This window comes from Tachysurus vachellii, chromosome 21 (assembly GCF_030014155.1).
Source record: "Tachysurus vachellii isolate PV-2020 chromosome 21, HZAU_Pvac_v1, whole genome shotgun sequence".
In the NCBI taxonomy this organism is placed as follows: Eukaryota; Metazoa; Chordata; class Actinopteri; order Siluriformes; family Bagridae; genus Tachysurus; species Tachysurus vachellii.
In genome coordinates, this window is record NC_083480.1 from 9,347,276 (window position 1) to 9,374,361 (window position 27,086).

The window sequence follows — 27,086 nt, forward strand, 5'->3', positions numbered from 1 at the left end:
AAATCGAATGGAATTACTTTTCTCCTTTTTCCTTTGTGGAAAGAGAAACTTATTTCAGTTCAAGCAAGTTTTCAGTTTGACAACAAAATGTGACCACATACTGTAAGCTTAAATAACAATAGAAAGCAAATTTCTGTCACTTCGAATCTTTTTGTTGGCATAAAAAGGCTGCCTTTTTCTAGAAATAAATGCTTGAAATGAGCAAAATTATCTGCCATTATTATTGAAGAATAAACTCATTTCTCTTATCGAGATGTCATTTTTGTGGTTTAAATAATAGTTTATAATGCGCATCATGGATCCCAGCATCCTTGTGAATTTCAAAAAAGTTTACGTCTAATGTCATACTAGATATTTGTATATTGTACACTTTCTATGTTACATATATTTATTTATTACATATACATTACAACAGAGCTATCTAAGCTGTTTGGGATTGAGGACCTTGAATTGAAAACTGTGGGATACACAACACAACTCCTGCTGCTATAGGATATATCAGATTTTATTTCTTTTTTAAATTGAAGTAGCTTCGGCACTTCATGATGCTGATAGATGGAAAAACATTGTGACTGAATTATAATCGCCACCGCATATATCCCAGTGTGTAAACATTTCTTTATTGCAATTATGCAAATGTGTTGTGGTGTTTCATTTAATTACCCATGGAGGCCCAGGCACAAAATATTGATTAGCATTGCATACGAATTTCAACCTCTAAGGTGTACATGCTGATGCAGTAACACCTGGATCAATATCAATATTCTATATAAGAAGGGCTTGGCTTTTACATAGCTGCCATGAAGCTCGATTAACAAGGCATAATAAGGTTATGTCAATACAAAGACCTCTTTGAGTCGGTGGTGTGATTGTTGTGCTGTATATACATTAATTCAGTATAGCAGTTATGAGCAGCTAAAATCTACATCTGTTTAGTAAGCATATGCGTTTGCTTCTAATATATTGGATGAATGAGAGTACTGCCATAAATGACTCTATTTTTACTAACTGTTGTGATAATTTAAGGACAAAAACAAAGGAAATGTCAGGTTATTGGCCTACTGAGCTGTGGCAAGAATATTCTTGGTATTTAATTGTCATTTCTGAAGAGTGTTGTCATTGTAGAAAAGGATGGAGTCCACATAACATGCTTCACAATGCTTGCAACCTTTAACATTTTAACAGCTTGTATCTGAAATAAAATCTGTATAAAATGAAATCAATTAATAAAATAATGTCCAGTTCACTGTGGCTGGTAACTTAATAAAAGTCTGTGTGACTTTTATGAAATTTCACTTAGCTGTATAAGGTTTTAGACTATACACATCTGTTTGCTCATATTTTCACTCAATATATATATCCAAAAATAACACTTGTGTTGATGGTGATGGAATAGAATAGAATAGCACAAAATAGAATAGAACAGAATAATTCTATTCAAATAAAATGTACAGGAAACATGAGGAACATTAAAGTTTGGGCTATGATTTAGAGGCGGTCATGAACATACTATTTTGAAGGAATGTTAGTAAAAAAATAAATAAATATTGATGTTCTAGCAAATTTTGAAAGCTGCACCCTCTGTTAGTCTCCATTCCAGTCAACTGCTGTACAGTACGTGCTCACTTCTGGCAACTGGGTGAGAACATTAAAAACATGACTTATGTGCAACTAGATTTAATTCCCTAACTACATGATACCCTGCTAACTCCTGCAGTAAAACAGTCCATGTTGTGAATACAAGTGTGTGCATTCAGCTGAAATTATATTGTATATAACAACCATTAATATCCATAATACTGGCTGTAAAACTGTTTTTTTTTTTTCAAGTCCTTATGACATGTTGCTGTATTGACTAGCCTGTGTAACGTACACTGTTTTTTTTTTTTTCAGAAGCATGTGGTAGGGTTTGGAAAATGTCTTTTCTTATATCATTATCAAACCTGACACCACCTGTTGTGCGCTCGTGTAAGAGTGACAGAATGCCATGTTGCCCTGCCTGCCTTCTGCCGGAGGTGTGAGGGTGGATAGAGCTTTGTTTGGCTTGTATTATTGGAAAGGTGGAGAGCTGCATGTTCAGTACGTATAGAGTAATAGAGGGCTATGTCACATCCCTGTCTGCACGGGGAGGTCTTTCTGCACACTGCCCATGTGGGAGGCTGGATTGACAGTGTGTTGGATGTGTTTTGTAGAGAGTTGATTCTTCTAACACAGTCAAACATGGTAATAGAGAGCTGCCATTCTCTACCTTAATCCCAGGTTGCTGCAAATAGACTGAAAGCCCTCCAGTAAAGCTATATATTTATATCACTTAACTTTGTCCTCCTGTGTGTGCTTTTTTATTTTTTTTGTCACAGATAAGGGTATACAATAATTCTTCAGAAAAAGGGCCTATTTGGTGATAAGTAGTGTTTCGCTTTGACTCTATCCTCTTGTTCGCTCCTTTTTTTACTGATAAAGTTCCATAAAACAGTTCAAGCAGCTCTGTTTGTTGTCTTATTTCTTTTCAAAACAGGAGTCAGAGTGACTGCATGCTGAAATGCTCAATTTGCATGACATTCAGTAGCGACAGAGATATGTCTCACCCCTGAATCTAAACAAACTGGAGGATTTCTCAGCTTGACTTCACCCATGGCTGCTTTTTTTAATAAGGATGATGAGGTTGAACGTCAGCGGTGCTGATGCTGACAGAGAGCCTTGCATCATCACCGTGAGGCATCTGATGCATCCAAATGATGCATAAAATGATATTACTCAGTGTAGGATAAAATCCAGACATTGTATAAAGATAGAATCTCGTTTTTATTTTGAGGTAGAAAGACGTTCCTGCATTGAACCTGTACCTGTCACCTGAGCACCAAATTGCATCCTTCTTAACTATTTTTGTCTCAACCAAGTGATTGGACAAGTGAAGGAGAATGCAAAGCCAATAATGAAATGATGGAGCCTGCTGTTACTGTAGAGCAAGATTTACCATCAGGAGATGGGTATTTCTTTATAGGAAGGGCATATATGTTTAAGAGAGCATTAAATTGAATGAACAGACAAACACAGGATGAGTCAGCAAACACTTTTTTCATGGAAGTGATAAATGATCAAATTAAACATATAAAATACAAATAAAGTTCAAATGAAAAGATCTCCAGATACACTATTGTCTACACAAGCTATTTTATTTTCAGATGCACTTTTACGCTATTGTCTATTCCTGCTTTACACCCGTTGTCATGGATGGCTTGGACTATTGCCTGTTTGTTCCAGCAGGGTTTCACTAAATTCCAGGGGTTTCGTTACCACGACATAAAGTGGGCGTGTTTCCGGAGGTCTTGGAAACCTTGGAGCATACCTACGAAGGACAAAACAGTTATACAGGTACAGTAGATTTATTTAAGAAAACAAATAAACAACCAAAAATCAAGCATCGCGTTAGTTCTGGCAGGCTACGTCATCAAGCGTGCATCAGCTGGTAGTCAGCTGTCCATGACGCGCACCAATCCGGTTACGACTTCCTATTACCCGACCATTTAAATTCCCATTCATTGAGCCGCTTCTAGCGCGTCGCTGCTGCTGCGACTTAAACTCCCTCCTCCAACCCCAACTCCACCATGCCGGAACCTGTGTTCATTGTACTGTACCAGTCACGTCTTAAATCTCCACATATTTTTCTCTCTCTCTCCCTCTCTCTAATTATTTCATTATTTATTTATCCATTTATTCGTTTATTTGCCAAAAACAAACAAACAAAAAAAAAACTCTATGCACGATTAGTGGTTCTGTTATGGGGGGTCTATTCTATTTTCTAGTTGCTGCTCTCCCTGCTCGGTCCATGCACGCGCACGGACGGGCGCGTGGATTCCTGCCCAGAACAGAACCATACCGCCAACACTAACTGTATGCTATCATCTAATAAATTCTCATTTGACAAAGTGGTCCTGACAGAAACTTATGGTTAGGGTTAGGGTTAGGGTTAGATTATCAAATAGGCCATGCTTACCCAATGACGCAATATCTGTTCCGCTGTTCTGAAATCCCTGGAAATAAGTGCATCCCGTTTGTTTATGTCATGTGTCTGTATTTGTTTTGTGCTCACGTGTGTTTGCGCCACCCAATTCTCATCCACTTCCCCACTTCTGCACACCTGTTTCTTATGTTGTACTAATTACCTCCCCTATTTATACCAGTTGTTGTGTTTGTATTTCCTCTTTTGTTCCTGGTATCTTGTTTATCTGTTGTTGCTTCTAAGTTTTCTTCCTAGTGTTTTCCTGTGTATGTCTTTTGCCTTTTTTTTTTAAATAAAATCCATGACTGTCTGCTATCCCTGCATTTGGGTCTGGATTTTGTTCCCGAGGAGGCACCCATTTCCTGACACCAGTTCCTATTCACTTTTGAGGAAGCACACAGCCTCAGCAGGTCTTTTTGTCTCACGATTAGATATGGATGTTATCATTGTCTCTCAGCTCCATATCACAGATCAGGATTAGCTGTGCTGTATGGTGACGGTCTCTTCTACCATGCCAGTAAACTCTGCTTTGTGTGGATTAGAGCAGTGTTGTGGCTGGATTAGTCCAGCAATCTGCTGTTGTAGGTGAGGTGGCATCTGGACCTCCTCTGCATTGTTAAGCACTGAATGAAATGAGCACAGAACTGGCTGTGTTCTCACTGCCTCTGAGAAATTAGAGAGGATTCAAATGCCTGATCTGCAGTGTTTTCACACTGAAATCCCAGAACATCATCAATATATCTTTACCAATTACATTCTGAATTCATGTCTTACAAACATGGGCCTTCAAGAAGAATTTTACTGAGATGTAAAAAATAAGTGTTTGCCACATACAGAGCAAAAAAAACACATTTCAATCAGTTCTCAATACACTTCTATCCAAACTGATGCAATTTTAATTGTGAAGAAACTGAAAGCTAAAAGAGATGCAAGAGATAAAACAAATCCAAAAAACTATTCAAAGGCAGAAGTCAGGTGATTAGCAGACAGCAATCTATAAAACGCTAACTACAGTCAGAAACATCAAGAACTGGAGCAGCGCAGCATAGAACAAAGGGCTCGGTGACAACGGGTGGGTTAAAACTGAAGAATTCTTCACTAGTTTAATAGAAAAAATTCCAAAAACAGGTGAGAGTAATCAGGAAACATGAGGCAGCCAAACAATAACAATACAGGAGTTGAGACAGGACATGAACCAAAACAAACACACATGGTGTATGATACAAAGGCATAGCTAAATGGAAATGTGAGCTGTAGCACTATAGGCTGCTATGCATGCTAAAAGTCTCTAGGGCTGTGCATGTGTTATACATGACAATCATCTACGCAGAGAGTTGATCATTGCTAGCACATACACTTTTCATATTTGTACTTGTTTTACTATATATTAAATGTATGGCAAAAAAAACTCCATTTACATTTAGCAAGTTACCCAATGACCATGAAATGGAATACTGATAAATAATGCACTTTACATAACTAGTATGTCCAATGGCTGGTAAAATTGTCCATCAACTCCTGCCTCCCCTAGAAACCAGTATTTTTGTGAGATATACATATTTCATGGGATAGCAATGATCCACTGAGACAGCGATGATACGATGAGGAATTTTGCAGCCGTCTGAGAGGTCCAGGAGGGTTGTAGACTAAAGGAACGAGTGCATAGAGGTGGCAAAGGAAGAGAAAATGTGAGCAGTGTGTCACTTAGAGATCTGCAGCTGGTGAAGAAGTGGCAGGGGAGGTGTGGATCCAGCAGAGACTCAGAGCATGGGGCCGATGTGCTTTCCTGCCGATGCTGAGTGAAGCAGGAGGGAGATTTACAGGGATGAAGATCAGAGCTCTTATGCTTTCTGTACTCTCACACTGATCCTACACCTGCCCCTGCCTGCTGTGTTTGCCAGACAAGAAAATACAATCACACAGACACACCCACAAGTATATATGAAATCAAGACTGACACATCCGCAGACTCCTTCTCTGACATGCAGTGCCAAACTGTTGTATAGCTAATTCTGTAAAAATAAATACATAAATAAATCAGTTGAGCATAAGTAATAAATAATGATTTCCATCTAATTTGTGTCGAAGTAGATATTTCTAGATCGTTCTTCTAGAATTCCTAGATTTAGATAGAGATTTGTTTTCAACCAGTATGCAAAGATTTCATTAGTCTGAGAGAGACAGTAGAAAAGGCTCGCAAAACAGAGACAAACTGGGATTTATGAGGCTTATTAGCTCATACAAATAAACATTATTAATTCTTAAGCAGAAAACGTATGAGTGTATTAGAAACCAAGAGGCACGCATCCTCCAGTGACCCATGGTCCTGCTGAGATGCTGTCAGTAGGGACATCGGCAGCTCTGACAATCTGCCATTCTTTTTTCCTGCATGCGCTGTTTCAGCTAATCACCACACCTCCTGGAAAAGCAGTGAAAGGTGATCACATTGCGTTAATAACCTGAATTCAGATGACAAGTCTGTCACATTAGCCAAACAAACTGACAGCCCACTCTCTAAGACGTCTGTCCATGAAGGGTTCATGCTGCCTTCCCTGGCCACAGTCCATTCCTCCCTAGTGTATGTTCCTTTCCTGAGGTGCAGGTTAGCTCTGCTGTCCAAGCTAGACAGACAACATGGCTTTTCATCAGCAGGCTGGCTGAATATCCCTTTAATGCTATTGCTACTAAATGCACAGCACAAGAGTAGCAGGTCATAGGGCCTAATTGATATAAATCAGCCTTTGCACTGGTGCTGATGGCTTGAGAAAATCTCTACCTTAACAGTGTGATACCATTCATCACACGGTAAGATCAATCGCCTCTCATTTTCTCCCCAATAGTCAGTGCATAAGAGTCTGTAGCATAGACATAAAGCAAAAGAAGAGCAATTAAGACCATTTTCGGGGCTTAAGCTCAGTATGTTTAAAATTACCGAGTTCAGTCAATGCATCTTGTCATTCTGTGTACTTGAGGATCAAGTAGGATGTTTACTTACTTTAGTTAGAGACTGATGTGACATTAATCAGACAGATTAGGGCTTTGTTTACCAAACATCCCTCTGAGGTTCTTAAGTTTGGGTAGCTGCTCAATCAGCATTTGTCTTTATTTTGTACGCCTCAATGCTAATTGACTTAACTCTACTCTATAGCGTCAGGCTCACATGAATAACCACTGACTATGAATAAAACCCATGTGTAGTGGTTGGCTGTTGTAGGATTAGGATGAATCTTTAAACACGTATCCTTTCCCTTTGGAATCGTCATGAAACATTCATCTCTACTTTCACTTCATATTCGAAAACTGCATCACTAACTGTCTCATATATAATTAGCCAGCTTCAAAGATTTGATATAAATTCCTACCAGAACAGCCGTGACAGCTTTAGAGACGTAACATAATCACTGCAGTCTATCTGTTGCTTAGTCCACTTTGAATTTACTTTCAGCAGTTTCTATTGCATTCTAGTAGCATTCAGCGTTATTCTCATGCTAGCTAACATTTTAGAGATTTAAGCTGAGGTGGAATTAAGCTGCTAGTTTCCCTTAGCTAATTTTAACCATTATTTTTATTATTCTTTAATTTAGGGGCACTGATATGACCCTCAGTAGCTAAAGTCAGTGTGTGATATAAGGTTTAATAGTATGTACTTTTCTACCTGAAATAAAATGAAATTTGAAATTTCTACCTGGCTTGTGCTTGGTCTATAGAGCTTTTCAAAAACTCCCAATTTGAACTTCTAAAAGTTTAGAAGCTTTTTTTCAGAATAGCAGAAAGTTCTTAGTGAAGTCTTACATTGAGGGCAGATTAGCAAACAGATGCAAATGTTTTAAACTAAACAGAGTGCACCTTATTTTAGTCTCCCCTGGTGTATGTAAAATATATATATACACATACAGTGTATGTGTATATTTAAAATGTAAAATAAATGTAAAATAAAACCCTATTTTTCACAGAAAAAAAAAACGCTTAAAAAGTTCCACCTTTATATAATTGTACTGTAGCTTAAAAAACTGCCATCTACCCCCTAAAGTGCATATAAATAATGAAATTTAATTATAAAAACTGAGTTGTTCCTAAAATCGATTCTATTCTGTCCTGCACATGAAGAGACTGCCTTTAATCACCCAACAAGAAATTAGTAGCTTTATTGGTTAGCACATATACAGTATTAGTTCATATTTAATGAAATATTTAATGATGGTGTTTGTGAAGACCATCCTATAGTTCAATTAGTTGTATAGTTGTTTGTTTAAAAAGAAAAAAATCTGATACCTTGCCAATGAAATATGCATCTGAGCTAAAAACCTTTGTCTAAAATCACATCTTGGACAAGTTCTACTTTAATGAGTATATATATGCAGTCGGTTTCTACAATGTTTCACTAATCTTCCTCACACACTTCTAATTCTCTGAATATTCCTAATTTTATGGCCAGTTTGAATGAGAGTTTTTTTCCAACGGAAAAAGATATGTAGTTCTTGTGATCGGAGACCTTTTGGTGATTATGCAGTGATTTTCCAGTTTCAAGTGTTAAAGGACTGCAGTCCAGATGTTTGCACATCTGATTTGCATATCATTATGTGCATACTGTATGTGTGAAAGAAATGACTTTGGGGATTGGAATTGTATAGACATTTGTGGAATATGTTTAGATTTTATTATTCATGAGCAGATCTCATAGTACATCAGGTGCGTCCTCTCGGCTTAGTGTTCTAATTTAGTTATGATACAGGGACTAGGATGATCTGTGATATCTGGTAGGGGAATTAGAGGACAAGGCTGATGTGTTTAGCTCTGTAAAACACAATGCATAACTCTAGTGTTGCACATGCTTTGTTTTCTGCTTTCTCCATGGGGCAGTTCAGTGGCACTAGAAGCAAGAGGAGATTGTAGCAGCTGCTGTGGAAGAGAAATGTCTCTACTGTGTTTTGTCCACAGGTGCACACATGACCTTTGTAAGTTTGCTATCCACTCCTTCTGCAGTGCATTATCTTGTTGAAAGACCTATGGTCATAGATGTAGGTAAATCATCCCAGCATAAAATATCAGGATAGAATTGAATGGGAAATTGAATATTTCTACACATTTTCACAGATTTCCTATTTCTTTGCAGATCCTCCAGTTCACAGTCATGGGGCTTTTTTCTGTGCAAGCACAATTTTCAAAAGAATTTCATTAACTTGTTTTTTCCTGACCAGAAGGCCCCAAGCTTTTCTCTGCCCCCCTGTTTCTCATTTTGCTATTTCTGATACTCTATTCAATAACTTGGCTGCTAACCTTATCTGCCCCACTTCACGTTTAAGATTCATCTCATGCATGACAGCTGTTGTGTGCAATTTAGGATGCACTAACTCTGATTTGGGCTTTGAACCCTGTTATGCACAGGCTGATTTCACACGGTTACATCGAGTACCTTACTGTTCTGGCTCCATGGGCGATCTTTCTAAACACATGTCTATTTCCGTGTTTATATGACATCAATATTTCAGGACTATTTTTAAGATGTTTCAGTTATAAATATATATGTGGAGTTTTACCGGTTCTTTCTTTTCTGTGCTATAAGATTGTAAGAATAAGGATATAAAGCCTTAGATATTGTATAAAGCTGTAAGTAGCATTAAACTGAATAATGGAATGCCCTAGAAACAGCTTGATAATAACAGGAAGGTCATGATTTACTAAAAAATAGCTATTTTATGTGTATAAAGACATATAAAAACTTGACTGGAAATAAAATTGAACTACCAGAAGTTTATGAAGTATTGAGAATTAAATTGTGCATTTCGAAATAATCCTTTTCATTTGGTCTACGTCAAATCTTTACATTAAAAACGTCAGACCTCTTTCTGTCTCTCGCTCTTTACATTAAAAACGTCAGACCTCTTTCTGTCTCTCGCTCTCTGTCGCTCTTTCACACACACACACACACACACACACACACACACACACACACACACACACACACACACACACACACAAATATCAAAAACTGCATTTAACAATCACATCAAACATCAGAATGATGAAAATCTGTGATTTCTGATCACACATCACAGAACAGCATCACAGAACACATCAGATCTTGAGGTGGATGACCTACAACAGGAGACAAGAACAAGAATACGGCACATATTCGCCGTTACTGGACAGCTAAAGACTGAAAATAAAGACCAGGTGATTTTTTTTCTAATCTGTCCTATTTTGATGATCTGGTCTACAGCCTTAGATCCCTGTACTTGACTGACAGGATTGGAACTCACCCATAGAGCTTTTGCTCTCTCATTGTTTTTTTTTCCCTTTATAAACTCTAGACACCATTGTGTGTAAAAAACAGGAGATCATCAGTTTTTGAAATTCTTAATTTCAAATGTTTCTGAAATTCTGAACCATCAACAATGCTACAGTTAAAGAGATTAAATTTTTTCCTCAATTTGAAGTTTTTGACCAGAATCTGCATGAATGTATGCATCGTGCTGCTGCCACATGACTGGCTGATAGGATAAAAGTATAATTAAGCAGGTAGAGAAGTGGACAATAAGTAGATTCAGGCAATAAATTATTTGCAGCAAGGTTTTATTATATTGACTAAGGATGGAATCCTAGTTGAAGTCGATCGCCATTAATAACAGAACTGAAAGCGTTGTATCGGAAATTGAGAGGTGTGGAACAAAGTCTGCAACCTAATGACATAGTATTCCTTTTAGTGCAGGCATTAGTAAAAAAAAATCTAGAAAAATAGAATTATTAGTGGAAACCCATTGAATGTCAGTGCAGCCACTGAGTTAAAAAGATTTTGCCCAAAGTTGGGCATTTGGATTAAGTGATTTAGCCAACACAGGCTCAATACTGAATAGCACCACATTGACCACAAGTACAGGGTTGTGTTCACACTCAAGCTAATCGTTGTGCACTACACTCTCACAGTATACACTATACAAGTGATTACAGAACAAAACCGGATCAGAGACATAAACACACTGAAACACGTATTCCACCAAACCTATGAAGAACTATTTTTATTTACTACCTAAAATTTTTTTTTTTTTTTTTTTGACCGAATAGGAATCCTAAAATGTACATACATGGTAGAGAAGGTGAACTGTGTGGACGTAGTTCTTAAAAGATGATATCGTTGGCAGTTTGAGTCGTCCTGTGAGTATGTTAACTCTCTAAAACACTTGAAACGGGTAAGTTCTAGTCTGAGATCTGCAACCTTTAAGCATCATAAAGATGGTCTTCAAGCTGATGTGAGCTCATTTAAAGTGTGAAATGGCACAAGCTGAAGGGTCTCACACCACACACTCTCACAACTACTTCACCTCCACACTCCATTCCACACAGTTTTTCTAGCTCATCCACTCGTCCAGCGGGTTCCCAGGTGGGCCTAAGTCTGTTTCCCTGGCAACAAGGCGGGCAGCAGTCGAGGGGAGCGCAAATCAGCTCTCACTGTTTATTTGCTTAGGTCTTTCACACCATGTCGAAGATTAAATCAGATAATTCAGTGTCTTCTGAGATCCAAGGTCTGTTTATATTGCTGAAGATTCTCCCCTTCTGTGGAAATTTGTTCGATGTGCAACGGTGTTATTCAGAAGCAAAAGTAAACAGAGAATTTAATAAACCTTTCATACCTAGCTGCTTGTTAACTCTCTAAATCCACAAGTGAAGAAATTGTGTTGAGAAGCAGGCTTGTTCAGAGTTGATCTGTGGATCAATCGTGACCTTATGGAACTCGTGGGTGACCTTAAGGAACTGTTGTTTCTTTGCTTGTTTCTTTTTACTATTACATACTAGGAGAGGATAATTAACGTAACTTGACATTTGCCTCAGAGTATTAAAGGACTGGTTCGTAATTTTAGGGCTGTTGGCCTCCAAATAGAAATTGCAGTAATAAACAACAAAAAGCCACCGCCTCTGGGTTGCCTTTCAGAGAAAATGAAGCAAAGTATAGCAGCTAGAGGAGAGAACATATTACTGTAAATAGAACCTGGAATATATAAAATAGTGACTTCCTTTACAGCATTGTATTCACAGAGTTAAAATCTATGTTTAAAATGCTATGATTAATGCAGTTATGGAAATGTTGTTTAAAATTACAAACACTACAGTGGGTCACACATCAGAGCTCCCGAGTCTGCAGTTCCAACTTGAGCTTGGATTACTGTCTGTGCAGAGTTTTGCAATCCTATTTCCTTCCATTTCCAAAGAATATTGCTTGAAGGTACAGAACACTGGCTGGTAACACTTTCTATAATATACATAAATCTTAATAATTGTGCTTAGAAATAATTGTAAGCTTTCTTTATAAACTCTAAAGAAGTTGGTAACTAATAATAATGTGCACTCTAATAATGTGTTTAAATAATTGCTATGATATAAGTGCATATGTTTTTGCAAGAACCCTCTTGTTTACAATCCTCTATTTTTGCACAATCCTCTATTTTTGTACAGTATACAAAATGTACACTGGTCTGTGCTATTTTGTGTATCTGTCCTGTAGTGTTTTCTATTTTCTGTTTGCACTGTCTTCTGTATCATGCTATTTGCACTAGGTTGCACACGATGCACTTTATGTTGCTATGACAACTTACTTTAAGTCTTTAGCTCTATGTACAATGTCAGCTATATATATATATGGTTGAAATGACAATAAGCTTCTTGACTTGACTTAGAATGATGCACAACCTTTCTAAATGATGATCTATGAATAATTTTTAAATCAGTAGTAATATTTAGCAAACACAAAACCGTGTGAGACGTGGACACGGGGAGAACACGGATACATAGACATGGGGAGAGCATGCAGAGAAACTCCACACAGACAGTCATCCAAGTTCAGGCTCAAATCAGGGACCCTGGAGCACTACATTGCATCACCGTTTCCACCCACCAGCTTTCCTAAATGGTTCATTGTGTGTGTTCTAGCCTTATTGCCAGTGTTTACCGACCCACTGTGACCCTATTTGAACAAATGTATAAGAAACGAATATTTACACTTAAGTAGGGGAGACCGGGTATGGTTGTAACACTTTTTTCTTCAGCACCTAAAACTACCTTTTTTTTAGGCTACACGTCTGAAACTTTTAGGCAAAGTACCCACATTTGTCTACTACAAATGGCAACAATTTCAATTTATTCAACTATGTCACAGACTTTGTGAGATGATGACAAATACAAGGTGGTCCTTTGTTACATGACTCCAATCTTATCCCTGATTCGTGGAATTGGTAGTGTTTCAACTCTCCCCGTGTTACAACTATTCCCGGTCTCCCCTACCAGTGAAAGGAAACCTGTCATTCATGAGACCTTCTGAAGTTTTATCTGTAATGGTAAATGGTATATATGAACAAAATCCAGTAACGTTGCATTTTCATATTTCTTCATTATTTCTTCCTATTATTTTTCCAGAGTATTATGAACCTACCAGTTTTCTCAGATTCCGTATAATTACTTAGGAAAGCAAAGATTATATTTATCAGTAACTCAAGATTGAAACTGTTAGGGTTCAGAGATGTATTATGAGTTCTCATTGCTGGTGTATTAAGAATGAAATGGAGCGAACTATTACATACACTTAAAGGCAGATAGGCATAGGTGTGATTTTCAAGTGTTTCAAGGCTGTTTCATTTGTTTTGTGACTGGACAATGTGCTTTTTATCTAATATCTATTTATATACTTAAATTCTTATGTGCTATGTATACATAGTTATGTTATTATCTGTATATACTATATCTCCTCATTCACATTCATCTGCTTGCTCAACTGTGTTTCACATGCGTCTTCTCAGTCACGGATGATAACAGATGTGTCAGCAACATGGGCTGAAAAATATCAGGCCAACTGATCACCTAAGATGGCTGTCACTGCGTGATTCCTCAGTCTGGGCTTAAAATAGATTAAAACCAAGCCTTATTTCTTTCTACCATTCTGACTATTTTTACTACAAACATTGCTGATGCTGTTCAGGAAGCCAAAAATGAAACCTTACATTCATGTGATGTATTTTTGAAAGCGGCTTAGCCTTAGCACGTTTATAGCAGCCGCCCCTGCGTAAGCTACAGTGCCAGAACAACCGACGGAAGGACATTCAGTTTAAAATCATTTCCATGCTTTCTCACTTTCTTGTTTCCCTGAGGGAGAATTCAAGCGAGTGCATTTTTAAGGATAACTGAGGAATGTAGTGTGTAAACAGCATGGTGTACAGTTAAAAGAAGTGCCTTTAGTATCATTTTGCTAATTGACTTCTGTTTTCACCTGTCCCTAATCATAATAAGCCCTACACACGGCTTTCTACGCATGAGTTTGTCTGCATGTGAATGTAGATATCATCACAAATAAATGTGATTATGAGCCAGCCAAGCATGTAATCAGTTGACTTTGTAACAACACAGTAGGTGGCTTATAACTGCACAGCTTGAACACAGAAAAAGAAAGAAAAATTGTAATGAATGGATGAAGAGTCAAATAGTGTGTCTCTGGGCAGCTGTTTAGCCAATTAAAGGTGGATAATATTACAGTGTTCTCCTTCGCTAAGTCTCAGGTGCAGTGGGCTCCTTAATTACGCATGTGTTCTGTAGACGTCCAGCCTACACTAACACCTGATTTTCTGCTGACAGCTAAGTGTTGGGGCAAATTCAATAATCTTACCCAAGAGAGAACACACTAGAGGTCTAAATATTAATAACAGTGTTGACTTTTCTATTTTATGAGGTGGTGTATTATTGTTTTAACTCGAGATTTCTGTCAAGGCCATTTTTAAAACCTTTAACATTTATTTATTTATTTATTTATTTATTTATATTTTGAACACGTGTGAGTTTTTATTTCTCCACCTGATTTTCTCACACTAATTAATAGTTCTTGTTATTTTATTTATTTATTTATTTATTTATTTATTTATTCACACGCTTAATTTTTTCCATAAGAAAATTTCACATACATAAGGGCACCTCTTTCGCACATTTTTTTCGTAAAAGAAACTGCTATCTTCAATGTCAAACCTGCATTTCCTATTTTTAACCTTTTATTATCTAAACGTCATTTTATCCATTGTCTTAGAACACAGAAATACATGTACTCAGTAAGCAGTTATTCTATAGCTTGCATATATGTATAGACAGATAGATAGATAGATAGATAGATAGATAGATAGATAGATAGATAGATAGATAGATAGATAGATAGATAGATAGATAGATAGATAGATAGATAGATTTATTTTTTTGAGCTGGCAGGACTTTGGCTGAAGATAAGCTGTTTTATCTGTTATGAGTAAAATCCCACCCCTTGTGAGACCTACTACACATAAATGCTTAGTTGGAAGAATACTGTTTTTATTGTTTTTTATTGTACTGTAATTTAATATAATGTAACATGAATTGATCTGAATCAATTTTTATGTTTACCATATTTAGATGTGCCTAATATTCTGTTATATTCTGTAATATTATACTTTAATCATGTATAATCTGCATGATTATATATTCCTTCATTTTCTGTAAAGTGTACCTTACATCCAATGTGTACGTTACAGCCTTATCCTGTGGGGCTCTGGGTACAAGGTGGGAGACAATCTGCCAACCCATCACATGGCACTCTTAGACTCCCTCTCTCTCTCTCTCTCTCTCTTTCTCTCTCTCTCTCTCTCTCTCTCTCTCTCTCTCTCTCTCTCACACACACACACACACACACACACACCAGACAATTTAGAGATGCCAATCAGCATACAGCGCACGTCTTTAGACTGGGGAAGGAAACCGGAGTAACCTGAGGAAACCCCCAAATACAGGGAGGTGGGAATCACCCCAGTGATGGTTCATAATAATTAATAATATATTTAATACAAATAAAATATAATATTTGTTTCTGACACGGTTACCTGGGCAGATTCACGTTTTTGGCTTATAGGAAGAAAATTGAATAAAATCTAAAATAGCAACCAAAGATGAATCTATATCCCTTTAGAATGGAAAAGAAAATGTCTTTCAAAACAAACCTGTTCTCTAGTGATACCATTTACACAGGTGGCTGAACAGAGCTGAGTTTCTCCATGCCTTGCTTTCAAACATGGCTCCTTCTTTGTGATATAACTTTTTTTTTTAGCATTATTTAGCATTTTTTAAGGAAAGTCTTAGATACAAAGAAAACAACCACACATTCTGGACCAGATATATAAAACAAAAGGTGAACTAAATGTCACTTCAATTTTGCATGTCAGTGAAATTCCAGTTTTTAGTTTCAAAATTAAAACAGAAATAAAACTAATATAATCTTCTTGAATGTATATTAACATTTTAATAACTACTCTCTTTACTTCTGCAGTCATTGTACTGTTCGGGATAACTGTAAATAAATAAAAAATGATCAGCTGCCCCAGTTAAGAGACAGAGCAGTGTTTTAAATCAATATAAAGCTTGAACGCAAAGTAGTTTGGGTTTCTCGCACTTGTTTTTCAGTCTTTATCCTAAGCCCAAAGCACTTCATGTCCTCTCAGCTGTGTAGATACAGTAGGTGATGAGTCTTCCCTGCAATTGCCCTGTAGTTGTGCAAGTGTGATGCATTGATCGAATTGATGCTCAACAGAGCAGAAACTGCTTATTGACCTAATGCGCTTGTGTGTTGAGATCGCTTTCACAATGTCACTTCTAACACTCAGAGCAGAGTGTGGGGTGGATGCATTAATGTGGGTTGAGCCAAGGCATTCTTGTTCATTCCCAGCACATGCACTCCCATTTATCTAGCTCACACAGAGTGTTTAATCTGACTCCACAAGGCTCAGATGCACTGGACTGAAACGAGAGAGTAGCGTTGGCCTATTGTCTTGGATGTACTTTGTGTATTTGGTGTAAATAGGTTTGGATACAGTGTAAATGCAACTCTTGTGAATTAGTTATTCCCATCACAGAATGCACAAAGATCAAGCTTGGCCCTTTTTTGATAAACGTGTTAGCAAAGGGAGGAAAAAAAAAAAATTAAATCATATCAGGATATCCCTATTTGAAACAGTCCACTGAACAAGCTTTTCCTGTTGCATACATTTGGGCAAGTGAAAACTGATAGCCTTCCTATGAGTGTGACATGACCAGGAACAAACATCTAAAAAAATATCTCATTATTATTTCTGTAATTTCTCTTGTACAGCAAAATGATCAAATGCAAATTAAAAAGCCCACCTGGGAAGGCGTACTCTCTCTTCCCTGTCAACACTACCACACTACGCACACTAGCCAATCGTGCACATCTCTGAACTTGTTTATGTGGAAGATATATGTATGTGGGAGAAATATAGTTTTAACCTATTTTACTGTGCAGTAACGTACTGTATATATGCCTTATATATAATTAGGAGATCTAAGATTTTAAATGCTGTTGATGAGATGTTTGTCCTATTTTGACTTCTTTAATATCAGAATAATGTTATCTCTGTTTGTGACCTTCTCTTTCTCATTAAGCAAATTTACTAGAAATATTTGTGACTGTAAATGACACACAGGACAGAAACATATCAAACAGAGAAACATGTTTTCTGTAGATAGTGTTGTGAGGTCATATCCAGAGATGGATTCTTGAAAAGTAGACCATTTTTTCCTAACTCTTCAGCTAGGACAATGTAAAATATGTTATTTTACATATGTTAGGACAATGTAAAATATACAGGCTTAGAGCTAATACACTAATATGATTGTTATCGTCTGTGATGTTCTTTGTGCTTTTAATGTCAGCGCACCACCTGAGCACCTGTTTTTCCCTCTGTGTTGTTGATTTCTGGTGCTGTTAATTAATCTCCATCTGTTATGCGAGAGAACAGTTTGGAAATTGGATTTTCAGCCAATTATCTGCCTATTCACTGATTCAGTTTGCCCCAAAACCGTTTTCACCACACACAGCTTCAGCTTAGTTTTCGCTGATTAGCATTGAATGAGTTGTTGTCAGCAAAGTCATCGGTTTCCATTTTCTGCCCAATTCAAACATTAAGCTCATACATCAAGTCCTTAACTGATTAATTAATTTCCTAGAACTAATCACCCCAGTAACTGTTAAACTGAATAACTCGCTCTTCTGTGAACTATGAACGTCAAGTTAGCGTGACATTTCCCCCAAGTGCTTTATAAAGCCGCAACTTGCTCTTTGCACCTCTCACTAGGGTTAATGCTCTCTGACAGGTCCGCTCAATAGGGAGACTACATATAGTATGCATTAAGGGTGCACAGGGAGCTACATGCCACCACCTCCATGTTCTTCATACCTATGCTAATACCCCACACTTACACATCATCACGGTACCTACGGTCTACACTGGGGTTATATTGTAGCACATTTATCACACATCTCTTTGAGGCGGAATGTTCCACTCGGTCAAGCTGCAAAATAAGGATGTAAAGAGCATTTTATAGTGAGTTTTATGTAACAGCAGTGGATACTGTGAAATAGGAAATAGGTTTTTGGATCTTAATCAGAGGAATGCATGCCTAAAGCAATGTGGCAGAAATATGCTGATGCTTATCTCGCCACTCAGTATATCATCTTTATGTTTTAACTGACAAGATGGAAATCTTAAAAGGGAAAAAAGAATAAAAAGTATTAAATGAGCAGAAGAATCAAAGAAAAGAGAAAAAGGGTCATGGAATGATATATACAGGTCTCTCTGCATTTAAAGCTAGCTCCTTTCAGAGATGAATATGAATTTAATTTATTTTTTTCCACATTGAAAGAAATAAGAAGACGACAATCTAATCTAATCTAATCTAATCTAATGCCACTGTTACTCTTATGAGTGTGTCTTTGAAATCTTTTTTCTGGGGAAAAAAGTGAAGCAAAAAGGTGTCAGAAAAGGTGAAGGTAGCGTAGCATCACATGTTAGGACCATGGCTATATCTTAAATGAGTTTGAAATACACTATATTAATTTTCCCAAGTAAAAGATTATAGCAAAGGTGTGAAAGAAGAGAGAGATTTTGTAGTTGTAGAACAGTTTTATAACTTTTTTTTACTTTTTTTGTACTAGTCTTCACTTAGTTCAGGTTTATATCAGAGAGAAGTTTAACTGTTTAATAAACAGATGAGTACAACTTAATTTTATTAACGTATTAAAAACTCACTCACTCATTTTCTACCACTTATCCGAACTACCTCGGGTCACGGGGAGCCTGTGCCTATCTCAGGCATCATTGGGCATCAAGGCAGGATACACCCTGGACGGAGAGCCAAACTCACTCACGCAAACACACACTACGGACAATATTCCAGAGATGCCAATCAACCTACCATGCATGTCTTTGGACAGTGGGAGGAAACCAGAGTACCCGGAGGAAACCCCCGAGGCACGGGGAGAACATGCAAACTCCACACACACAAGGCGGAGGTGGGAATCGAACCCCCAACCCTGGAGGTGTGAGGCGAACGTGCTAACCACTAAGCCACCGTGCCCCCCACGTATTAAAAACTTAGAATTTAAAGTTGTACAATAAGCTTTTGGATAATTATAGGATAAACTATTAGAACCATTGTGTTTTCTTTTTGAGAACTTTTTTTTTTACTGGTTCAGAAGTTCAGGGGTTTATTAAAAATAAATATCTATACTACTAACTTTCAAAGAGCATAACTCCAATACAACAACAAAACTACACTGACTTGAATGTATATAGCATATTTTATTTAGAATTTATTTGTATTTATTTCTCTTGAGTAAACCGAGGCAAGCGGATTTCTAGCAAATATATATACACATCTGTTCATGCTGTACACATGTAGTACTTTCTCCAGCTGAACGTCAGTTCACATATAGGATTTATCTTGAATCCAAGCGAAAAATCTGCACCAATTATCACTAACAAATGGCAAAAATGAGTGCAGTGCAAAGTGTTTGAACCTGCCTGGTTGTACTGGGTTGTATTCTGGTGTAAGCATCTTGGGGAGCCAAAAGGGATTTAAGAGTAATGCTATAAGAATCACAGTACATAATGTAACTGTCTAGCTATACAATTCATTCACACCACCCACTTCCTGTTTCCTTTGCTCCATTTTCATACAATGTCAGAATAATTCTTCTTCATTATAAGCCATATAATAGCATTTAAAAGATCCTGGATTAAAATTGAAGCATACCAATAAATATCTGTTATACGTCTATATGAAATATTAACTTACACTAGCTGATCTTTCTCCTTTTCTCTCCCATGATTCCACCTGCTTATATCCTGTATGAACCAAACCCAGGCTTTCTATCTAATATAATGTTGCAATATTCATAAAAAAAATAAAAAAAATAAAAAATAGATAATAATAATAATAATAACAATAATAATAATAATAACAATAATAATAATAATAATAATAATAATAATAATAATAATAATAATAATAATAAATAAATAAATAAATAAATAAACAGGGACTACAATTATTATACTGATACATATGTACAAAGAAAATACTATTAAAAAGTCATATTAAGTATGTAAAGATTTATATTGTTTTAATTTGGAATAATTCCATTCTTTCTAACAAAAAATAAAAATTTTTTATGTTTAACTATGGTTTAGTTTTCTGTTCTTCTAAGCTTCAATTGTACTTCTGAAACATGCTTTGCATGAACTTAAATTGTCACATATACAATGCAGAGGTACTAGTTAGAGTGCAGCCATGATACAGTACTTCTGAAGCAGAGAGGGTTAAGGGTCTTGTTTAAGGGCCTCATAGTAGCAGTTTGGCATTTCTGGGACTTGACCCTCTGACCTTCTGGTCAGTAACACCGAGCCTTTAATTACTGAGCCACAGCATGCATAGTGACAAGGAAGCTATTTGAGGTTCTTCCTAGCTGTGTATAGAGGAGCTTAAAGTACTTCACTGTGTGAAGACAGCATGCTGATTAGCATGAATACTGTGGGTAAATAAATACAGCTGAAAGTTTCTGATTTCATGATAAAAGTAGGATATTGCTTCCTCATGCTGTCTTCTTTCTTCAAAGAAGACCAAATCCTTCTTTTTTACGTTTGAAACAAATGCATCACATTTAAAAAAAGGAAAAAAAAGAAGAAGAAGGAATGTTAAATCTAATGAGCTACTGTACATGATGAGTGAGGAGGTTGTGTTAATTTCTGTTTGGCGGGGACTATTTCTTTTCAGTACAAGAATATGAACCCATGTTTATGTATGCCGCCTTACATCCTCAATAACTAAAAAACATTCAAATACAGGGATAGACAGGGATGAAAGAGGTGCAGTGGTTAGGTTAAGGCGATCGTGTCTTTGATTTACACACTGTGTATCTGGTGCAAATTGGCCACCTGCTTTGCTTTTAATGCTGTTAATGAGTTCTGTTAGTCTCCTTCTAACGAATGAAGCTGATTGTTTTAGGAAGGTGAACAAGTGAAGGTTGTGTATAAATCAAACCTCTGTCTTTCTCTCACAGCTCTTCCTAGCTACACTTGTGGTAACCCCGGGCAGCTGCAGAATGGCCTCCAGCAGGGCTCCACTTTTAACATCGGGGATAAGATTCGCTACAGCTGCAGCCAGGGATTCGTTCTGGAAGGCCACGCTGTGCTTTCGTGCCTGGCCACATCCTCAGGCACGGCTGCTTGGGACTTCCCCCTGCCCTACTGCCGAGGTGAGTGTGAGCTGCATGAGAGAGACATGCGAGGAGTTTAGGAAATGTCTTTATCAGACGGGCACCCTGATGTTATCAGCGAAGGGGATGCGTACAGCCATTTGTCCTGTTTGAGAGGGAACTGCGGTACCTACTGTGTTGACACTTGCCAGGGCGCAGAGAGCGTGGGTGGATGCTTTGTCAGCACTGTCGCAAAGAACAGATACTTTAGGCAAGTTTAAGACACCGTTAAATGCTGATTACTTCAGTATGAGTAGCACATTCATGCCTGAAGGCCACATATATATTTTGGGAGTGTGTAAGTGAATACACATACTGTGTGTCTTAAATAACTTTATACATCATCTAATCTCAAACACTTATTCACTTATGACATGATCTGGCACACATTCGCCATCAGGTATATGTTCACTCTACATTTAAGAGACGTTTTAATGAGGAGTAGTTGAGTCAATTTCCACAGACCAATGCACATTGTACTAGAATTAGAATCATATCACAGTTTTGCACTGCACTGTTCAGCATTTTGCTCAGTTTTGTCCTTTTTTTTAATGTTTTTTTTTCCAGTCCAGTCATGATGAGCACAATCTACTTCAATAGATGCATGAACCCTTTTTAATGTGCATGAGCACAGTATTTTGAGCATTTATATCGGTTATAAGATTTTGAATTTATGAAAGCAATAAGAGGGATTTTTGTTTTCTCCTCTTTTTGTATGGAAGAAGTTAGCAGTCTATTAAAGCTACACTCCTCCAGGCATTTCCAAAGATAAAAAGCCAATTATCTAATGCATCCAAGGCTAGTGATATGTCTATTTGTACACTTTATGATCAGACATTTCAGGACACCTGACCATTACACCCATATGAGTGCATTCTCGCTTCTTTTTCCACAAAATCGCCAATAATTGGCGTGCTTTGCATGCTAGTTTTTGAATGCTAGTTCTTTTCATAGGAACTAGATAGCCCAAACATGTTTCAACATGGCAGTGGTAATTCTCAAAAAGTACAGTCCATGAATATAGGGTTAGCCAAGGTTAGAGTGGAAGAAGTTGAACGGCTTGCAACTGAGCCTTGACCTCAACCCCAAGGAACACTTCTGGGATTAATTATCACAGCAGCTTCCATCAGTGCCTGATGTCGTGTGCTCTCATGGATGAATGGCCAGATCCAAACAACCACATTTGCAAATCTAGTATAAAACCTTCTGCAGAAGACTAACACTGGAAACTCCTTCCGCAACTTTTACATGAGCATCTTCGTGCAGAACGAGTCACCATAACAATGATTTGATTTATCTCTTTGTTTAATAATATATTTATGTTGTTATAGTTAACCTTGGATTATAACATATATACTGCAAGTGATGTATAGTGTCATTTTAATTACAGTTGACAGACCTGTCAGGATTGTTGTTATAGAAAATGAATCTAAACCTTCTGACAATCAGATGTAAAAATCCAACTCATTGTAAAAATCCAACTCATCCAACACCAAAAAAGCTTGTTGAATTTACTTAATTAAAACATGTACATCAGTTCCACGTGACTGAATTCATTCATTCATTCATTCATTCATCTTCTACCGCTTATCTGAACTACCTCGGGTCACGGCGAGCCTGTGCCTATCTCAGGCATCATCGGGCATCAAGGCAGGATACACCCTGGATGGAGTGCCAACCCATCGCAGGGCACACACACTCATTCACTCACACAATCACACACTATGGACAATTTTCCAGAGATGCCAATCAACCTAACATGCATGTCTTTGGACCGGGGGAGGAAACCGGAGTACCCGGAGGAAACCCCCGAGGCACGGGGAGAACATGCAAACTCCACACACACAAGGTGGATGTGGGAAACCTCCAACCCTGGAGGTGTGAGGCGAACGTGCTAACCACTAAGCCACCGTGCCCCCCGTGACTGAATTGAGTAACATTAACATAATTTGGTTTCATACATACAACATGAATTGATATAATTATGTATTATATCAAAAAATCAGATCAATCTGATCAAAATCTAAGACTGAGCCATAGTACTGTGCTATTCTACAAAGCATGCTTACAGTAACTGTCTAAAACAAATACTATAGTTATAGTGTAAGTATTTATGTTAATACTATATGTATTTACTAGTCTGAATGACCACATATTCCTTTTTTTTTCTGATCACCATCATCATAATCACGCTTACTTGTCCTGATTTTTTTGTTATTCTACCCGCTTCTGATCTTCACACTTCATTTCATGTGTCTTATTCCGATTGGAAGTCTGGGAGTTTGCTCGTTACATTCCCATCCCATGTGTGAATGGTGTGTGACAATGGCTGCTGGTGGTGGTGGTCTCTGGGCTGTGTGTGTTCTCTGAACAGGCTGGTATAAAGCAATGCCATCTGTGCCCAGGCTGTAGGAGTCAGGAAGCCCACGTCCAGTCCCACATGCTCAGACACGCAGAGCCAGAAAGGGACCCCCCGCAATCCTCTAAGCCCTGCAGGAGGCCCATGTGATTATGGACCCTTTTTTGATTTTTTTTGGAGTGTTCAGGCATCCTCCCACACTGCCTTTCAGATCTCTCACTCATCTGTGTTTTGTTGCCTCTGCCCTCTGCCTTTCGGCCATTATTTTTAAACTGATTCAAAGCTGCTGACTCTCCTGTCCCTGCTGTTCTGTATTGGATTTGTGCAGTAAAGCATTCACACACATAAAAGCTATAAAAATGCCATTGTTAGATGATTAATTACATGCCGATGCTGTACAAACTAACATTTTAGGCAATGGATAATAGAAAGTCTTTTGGTTCTGTTTAAAAGCTTACACATGCACATATACTGTACCAATGCTTCCATGCATAAATATTCACCCCCTTTGACATGTTCCCAATTATGTAGTGTAACAACCTGTTTATAACCTACACAAACAAGCATACACAAAATATACCGTAATAAAAGTTGTGATTGCGTAATAGTGATGGGAAGTTCGGTTCTTTTCCGCGAACCGGTTCAAAAATCCAGTTCACCAGTTCTTTTACTGAAGTAATGACGTCATTCACAATGACGTAATGGCACAAATTGCATCATCCCGCTGCCGCAAGATATTAATACAATCAATTTAACACATTCGAAAAGTTCTCTGTAATCATAACTTTAGTTGAATGCGTTTCTTACATTTAAGTTTTGCAACTAAAACACCCAGTACAGGCATTGATATGCAAACGTGGATGTTTTACGTGTCTTAAAGATATAAAGTTAATAAACTAATCTTCATCAATTTACAAAAAGCGGTATATAAAAATACAGACTAACCTGCACAACAGTCAATAGTAAAATTAACTGACACATATTGAGTGATCAGTTGTATGATTTTTTTTTTTATATAAAAATGTTTAATAGCCTATGACAAATTACTATGCATATCCCCCAATATGTATAATTTGCTCTGAAGGTTCACGCATGCGCAGTATCAACAGCTAATCGGTTCTCAGTATGTCGGACGCGTCCGAAAGAACCAGTTCTCAGTTCAGTGTACTGATGATTCGCTGTATCGGTTCAGTAATTCACGCATGCGAAGTATCAACAGCTCGAGCTCAGTTCTCTCAGCACAACATGTCTCAGTTCAGTGTACAGGAGTTACATATACTCCGGGATATTAGTTTATTTAGAGTCGGACCAACTGTCAGGCATGACCGAAAGTGAGTAACTTTAGTAATTTGTGGATCAGCGCTGACTCAAGACGCAAACTGTTTAGAACGAATCAGTCCGATTTGGTGAACCGGTTCATCCAGTTCACTAAAAAGAACTGGTTCAAAAGAACGATTCGTTCACGAACTGGCCATCACTATTGCATAAGTATTCACCCTCCATTGGTGTGAAACCCCTGATTTAGTTTGGATAGATCAGATAGAATCAAGTGAAGAAAGAAGGTTCAAACTGACAGGAAGGCTACAGCAGCTCAAATAACTATTCTTTATAACCATGATGAGAAGAAAACCACAGAAGTTCATCTCCTGTCAATCACGAACAGCAATCCAAGGCTGCAACGGGCACAGGTTTAGCAAAACTATACAGATCAAGACTGAAAAATAAACGGTTGGCCATAACCTTGTTTATATTTTGAGAAATACTAACAATTTTAAAATCAAAGTCTTTTCAAAAACTCTCCTTTACATATTCTTGATAACTTTCATTGTCATCCTCTCTCAGCTTCTCACCTACAGTATGCTTTCTTATGCTTATGATGATAATAAATTTTATTGGCCAGAAGGGGGCAGGATTCCTAAACGCATTTCTCTCTAAAGTCGGAGAATAATAAGGTTGCGTTCCCTCTTTTGTGCCAGTTGTTTGGGCCTGTTCCTTTAAGCGCTGTTGTTAGAATAATTGGCTCACGGTGATTATCTGTTTTTCTTCACTGTTCTATATAAACAGTCCTTTACACGGAGATGATTCATCCTTCAAATATGTAAACATGTACATTCAGATTTCTTCTCCATTCTGGGCTCTCCTCCATCACAGATCTCAATGGGAGCATGTTCAGCATTATGCATTCTAAATGTCAAAGCAGCCTGCCAGCTTCCCACCATGGCAGAGCGGCCAGAGCGATCATTCCAGCCTGGAGACGGGAGAGAAAAAGATAACCGTACAAGGATCAGACCAGATCACTTCTCAAAAGAAATCCGTTTCTCTGTTTTTTTTTTTTTCCTTTTTTTTTTCTCTCTCTTGCGATCGTCGCTGTCAGGTCTAGGGGTGCTGGTTTGCACCTCTCTTTCTCTCTCTTTGCCACGTTGCCATGGTAGCTGCAAAGCCGGAGGAGAGGCAGAAGAGGCAGGCGAGCCAACTCAACGCTCTTTTGTAAGGGATTAGATCTGCTCACTATGTTCATAAGGCTGTGTTTTTAGCAAGCAGATTGTGAGCATCGGTGCAGAAGAACATAGAACTTTTTGGGGCCGATGGACCTTAGAGAGTTAATGAATAAATCTCTGTGATTAATTCACTTAATTAATTCAGTAACTGCCTAAGATTGGTCATTTAATTATTAATATCATGGCCACTCTAAACACATAGAACACAAGTTTACTGCTTTTTTTATGCTTGGGCTATCTTATTATCATTTTTCCCGAGTATGAACTGTAATGAATGCCTTTTCACTGGCAGAAAATAATAGCGGATCACGCCTCATCAAAGGAAAATGAATTGCGTGGGAGGCTGAATGCTGTCCCTTAATCAGCATGTGTGAGTAAGCTAGAAAACCAGACCCTTATTCCCAACCTCTTTACCGTTCAGTCTTCTCTTCATGGTTCGTAAAGTGTCTCCCAAGAGAGTGCGGAGACTGACAGATCTTTTGGATGATTGACAGGACTCGGGACCCCTCTCTGTAGTTTTCATCCCCAGAAAGGAATCACATGATTAGCAAGCCATTGCTAATGAATCCCATGACACCATGGCAAGAAGAGCTCAGTGTCTTGGGGAAACAAAGTGAGATCATTCAC

At 37.8% G+C, this 27,086-nt stretch overlaps 1 protein-coding gene across 1 annotated transcript in view; it reads left to right on the forward strand.

Moving 5' to 3' along the window:
* csmd2 (CUB and Sushi multiple domains 2) overlaps positions 1-27,086 on the forward strand; it is a 250,762-nt gene that overhangs the window by 30,835 nt on the left and 192,841 nt on the right. The window contains exon 3 of the mRNA XM_060897641.1: positions 21,408-21,602. Within this exon, the coding sequence (XP_060753624.1) occupies positions 21,408-21,602 (195 nt within the window). The remainder of the gene's footprint in view (positions 1-21,407; positions 21,603-27,086) is intronic.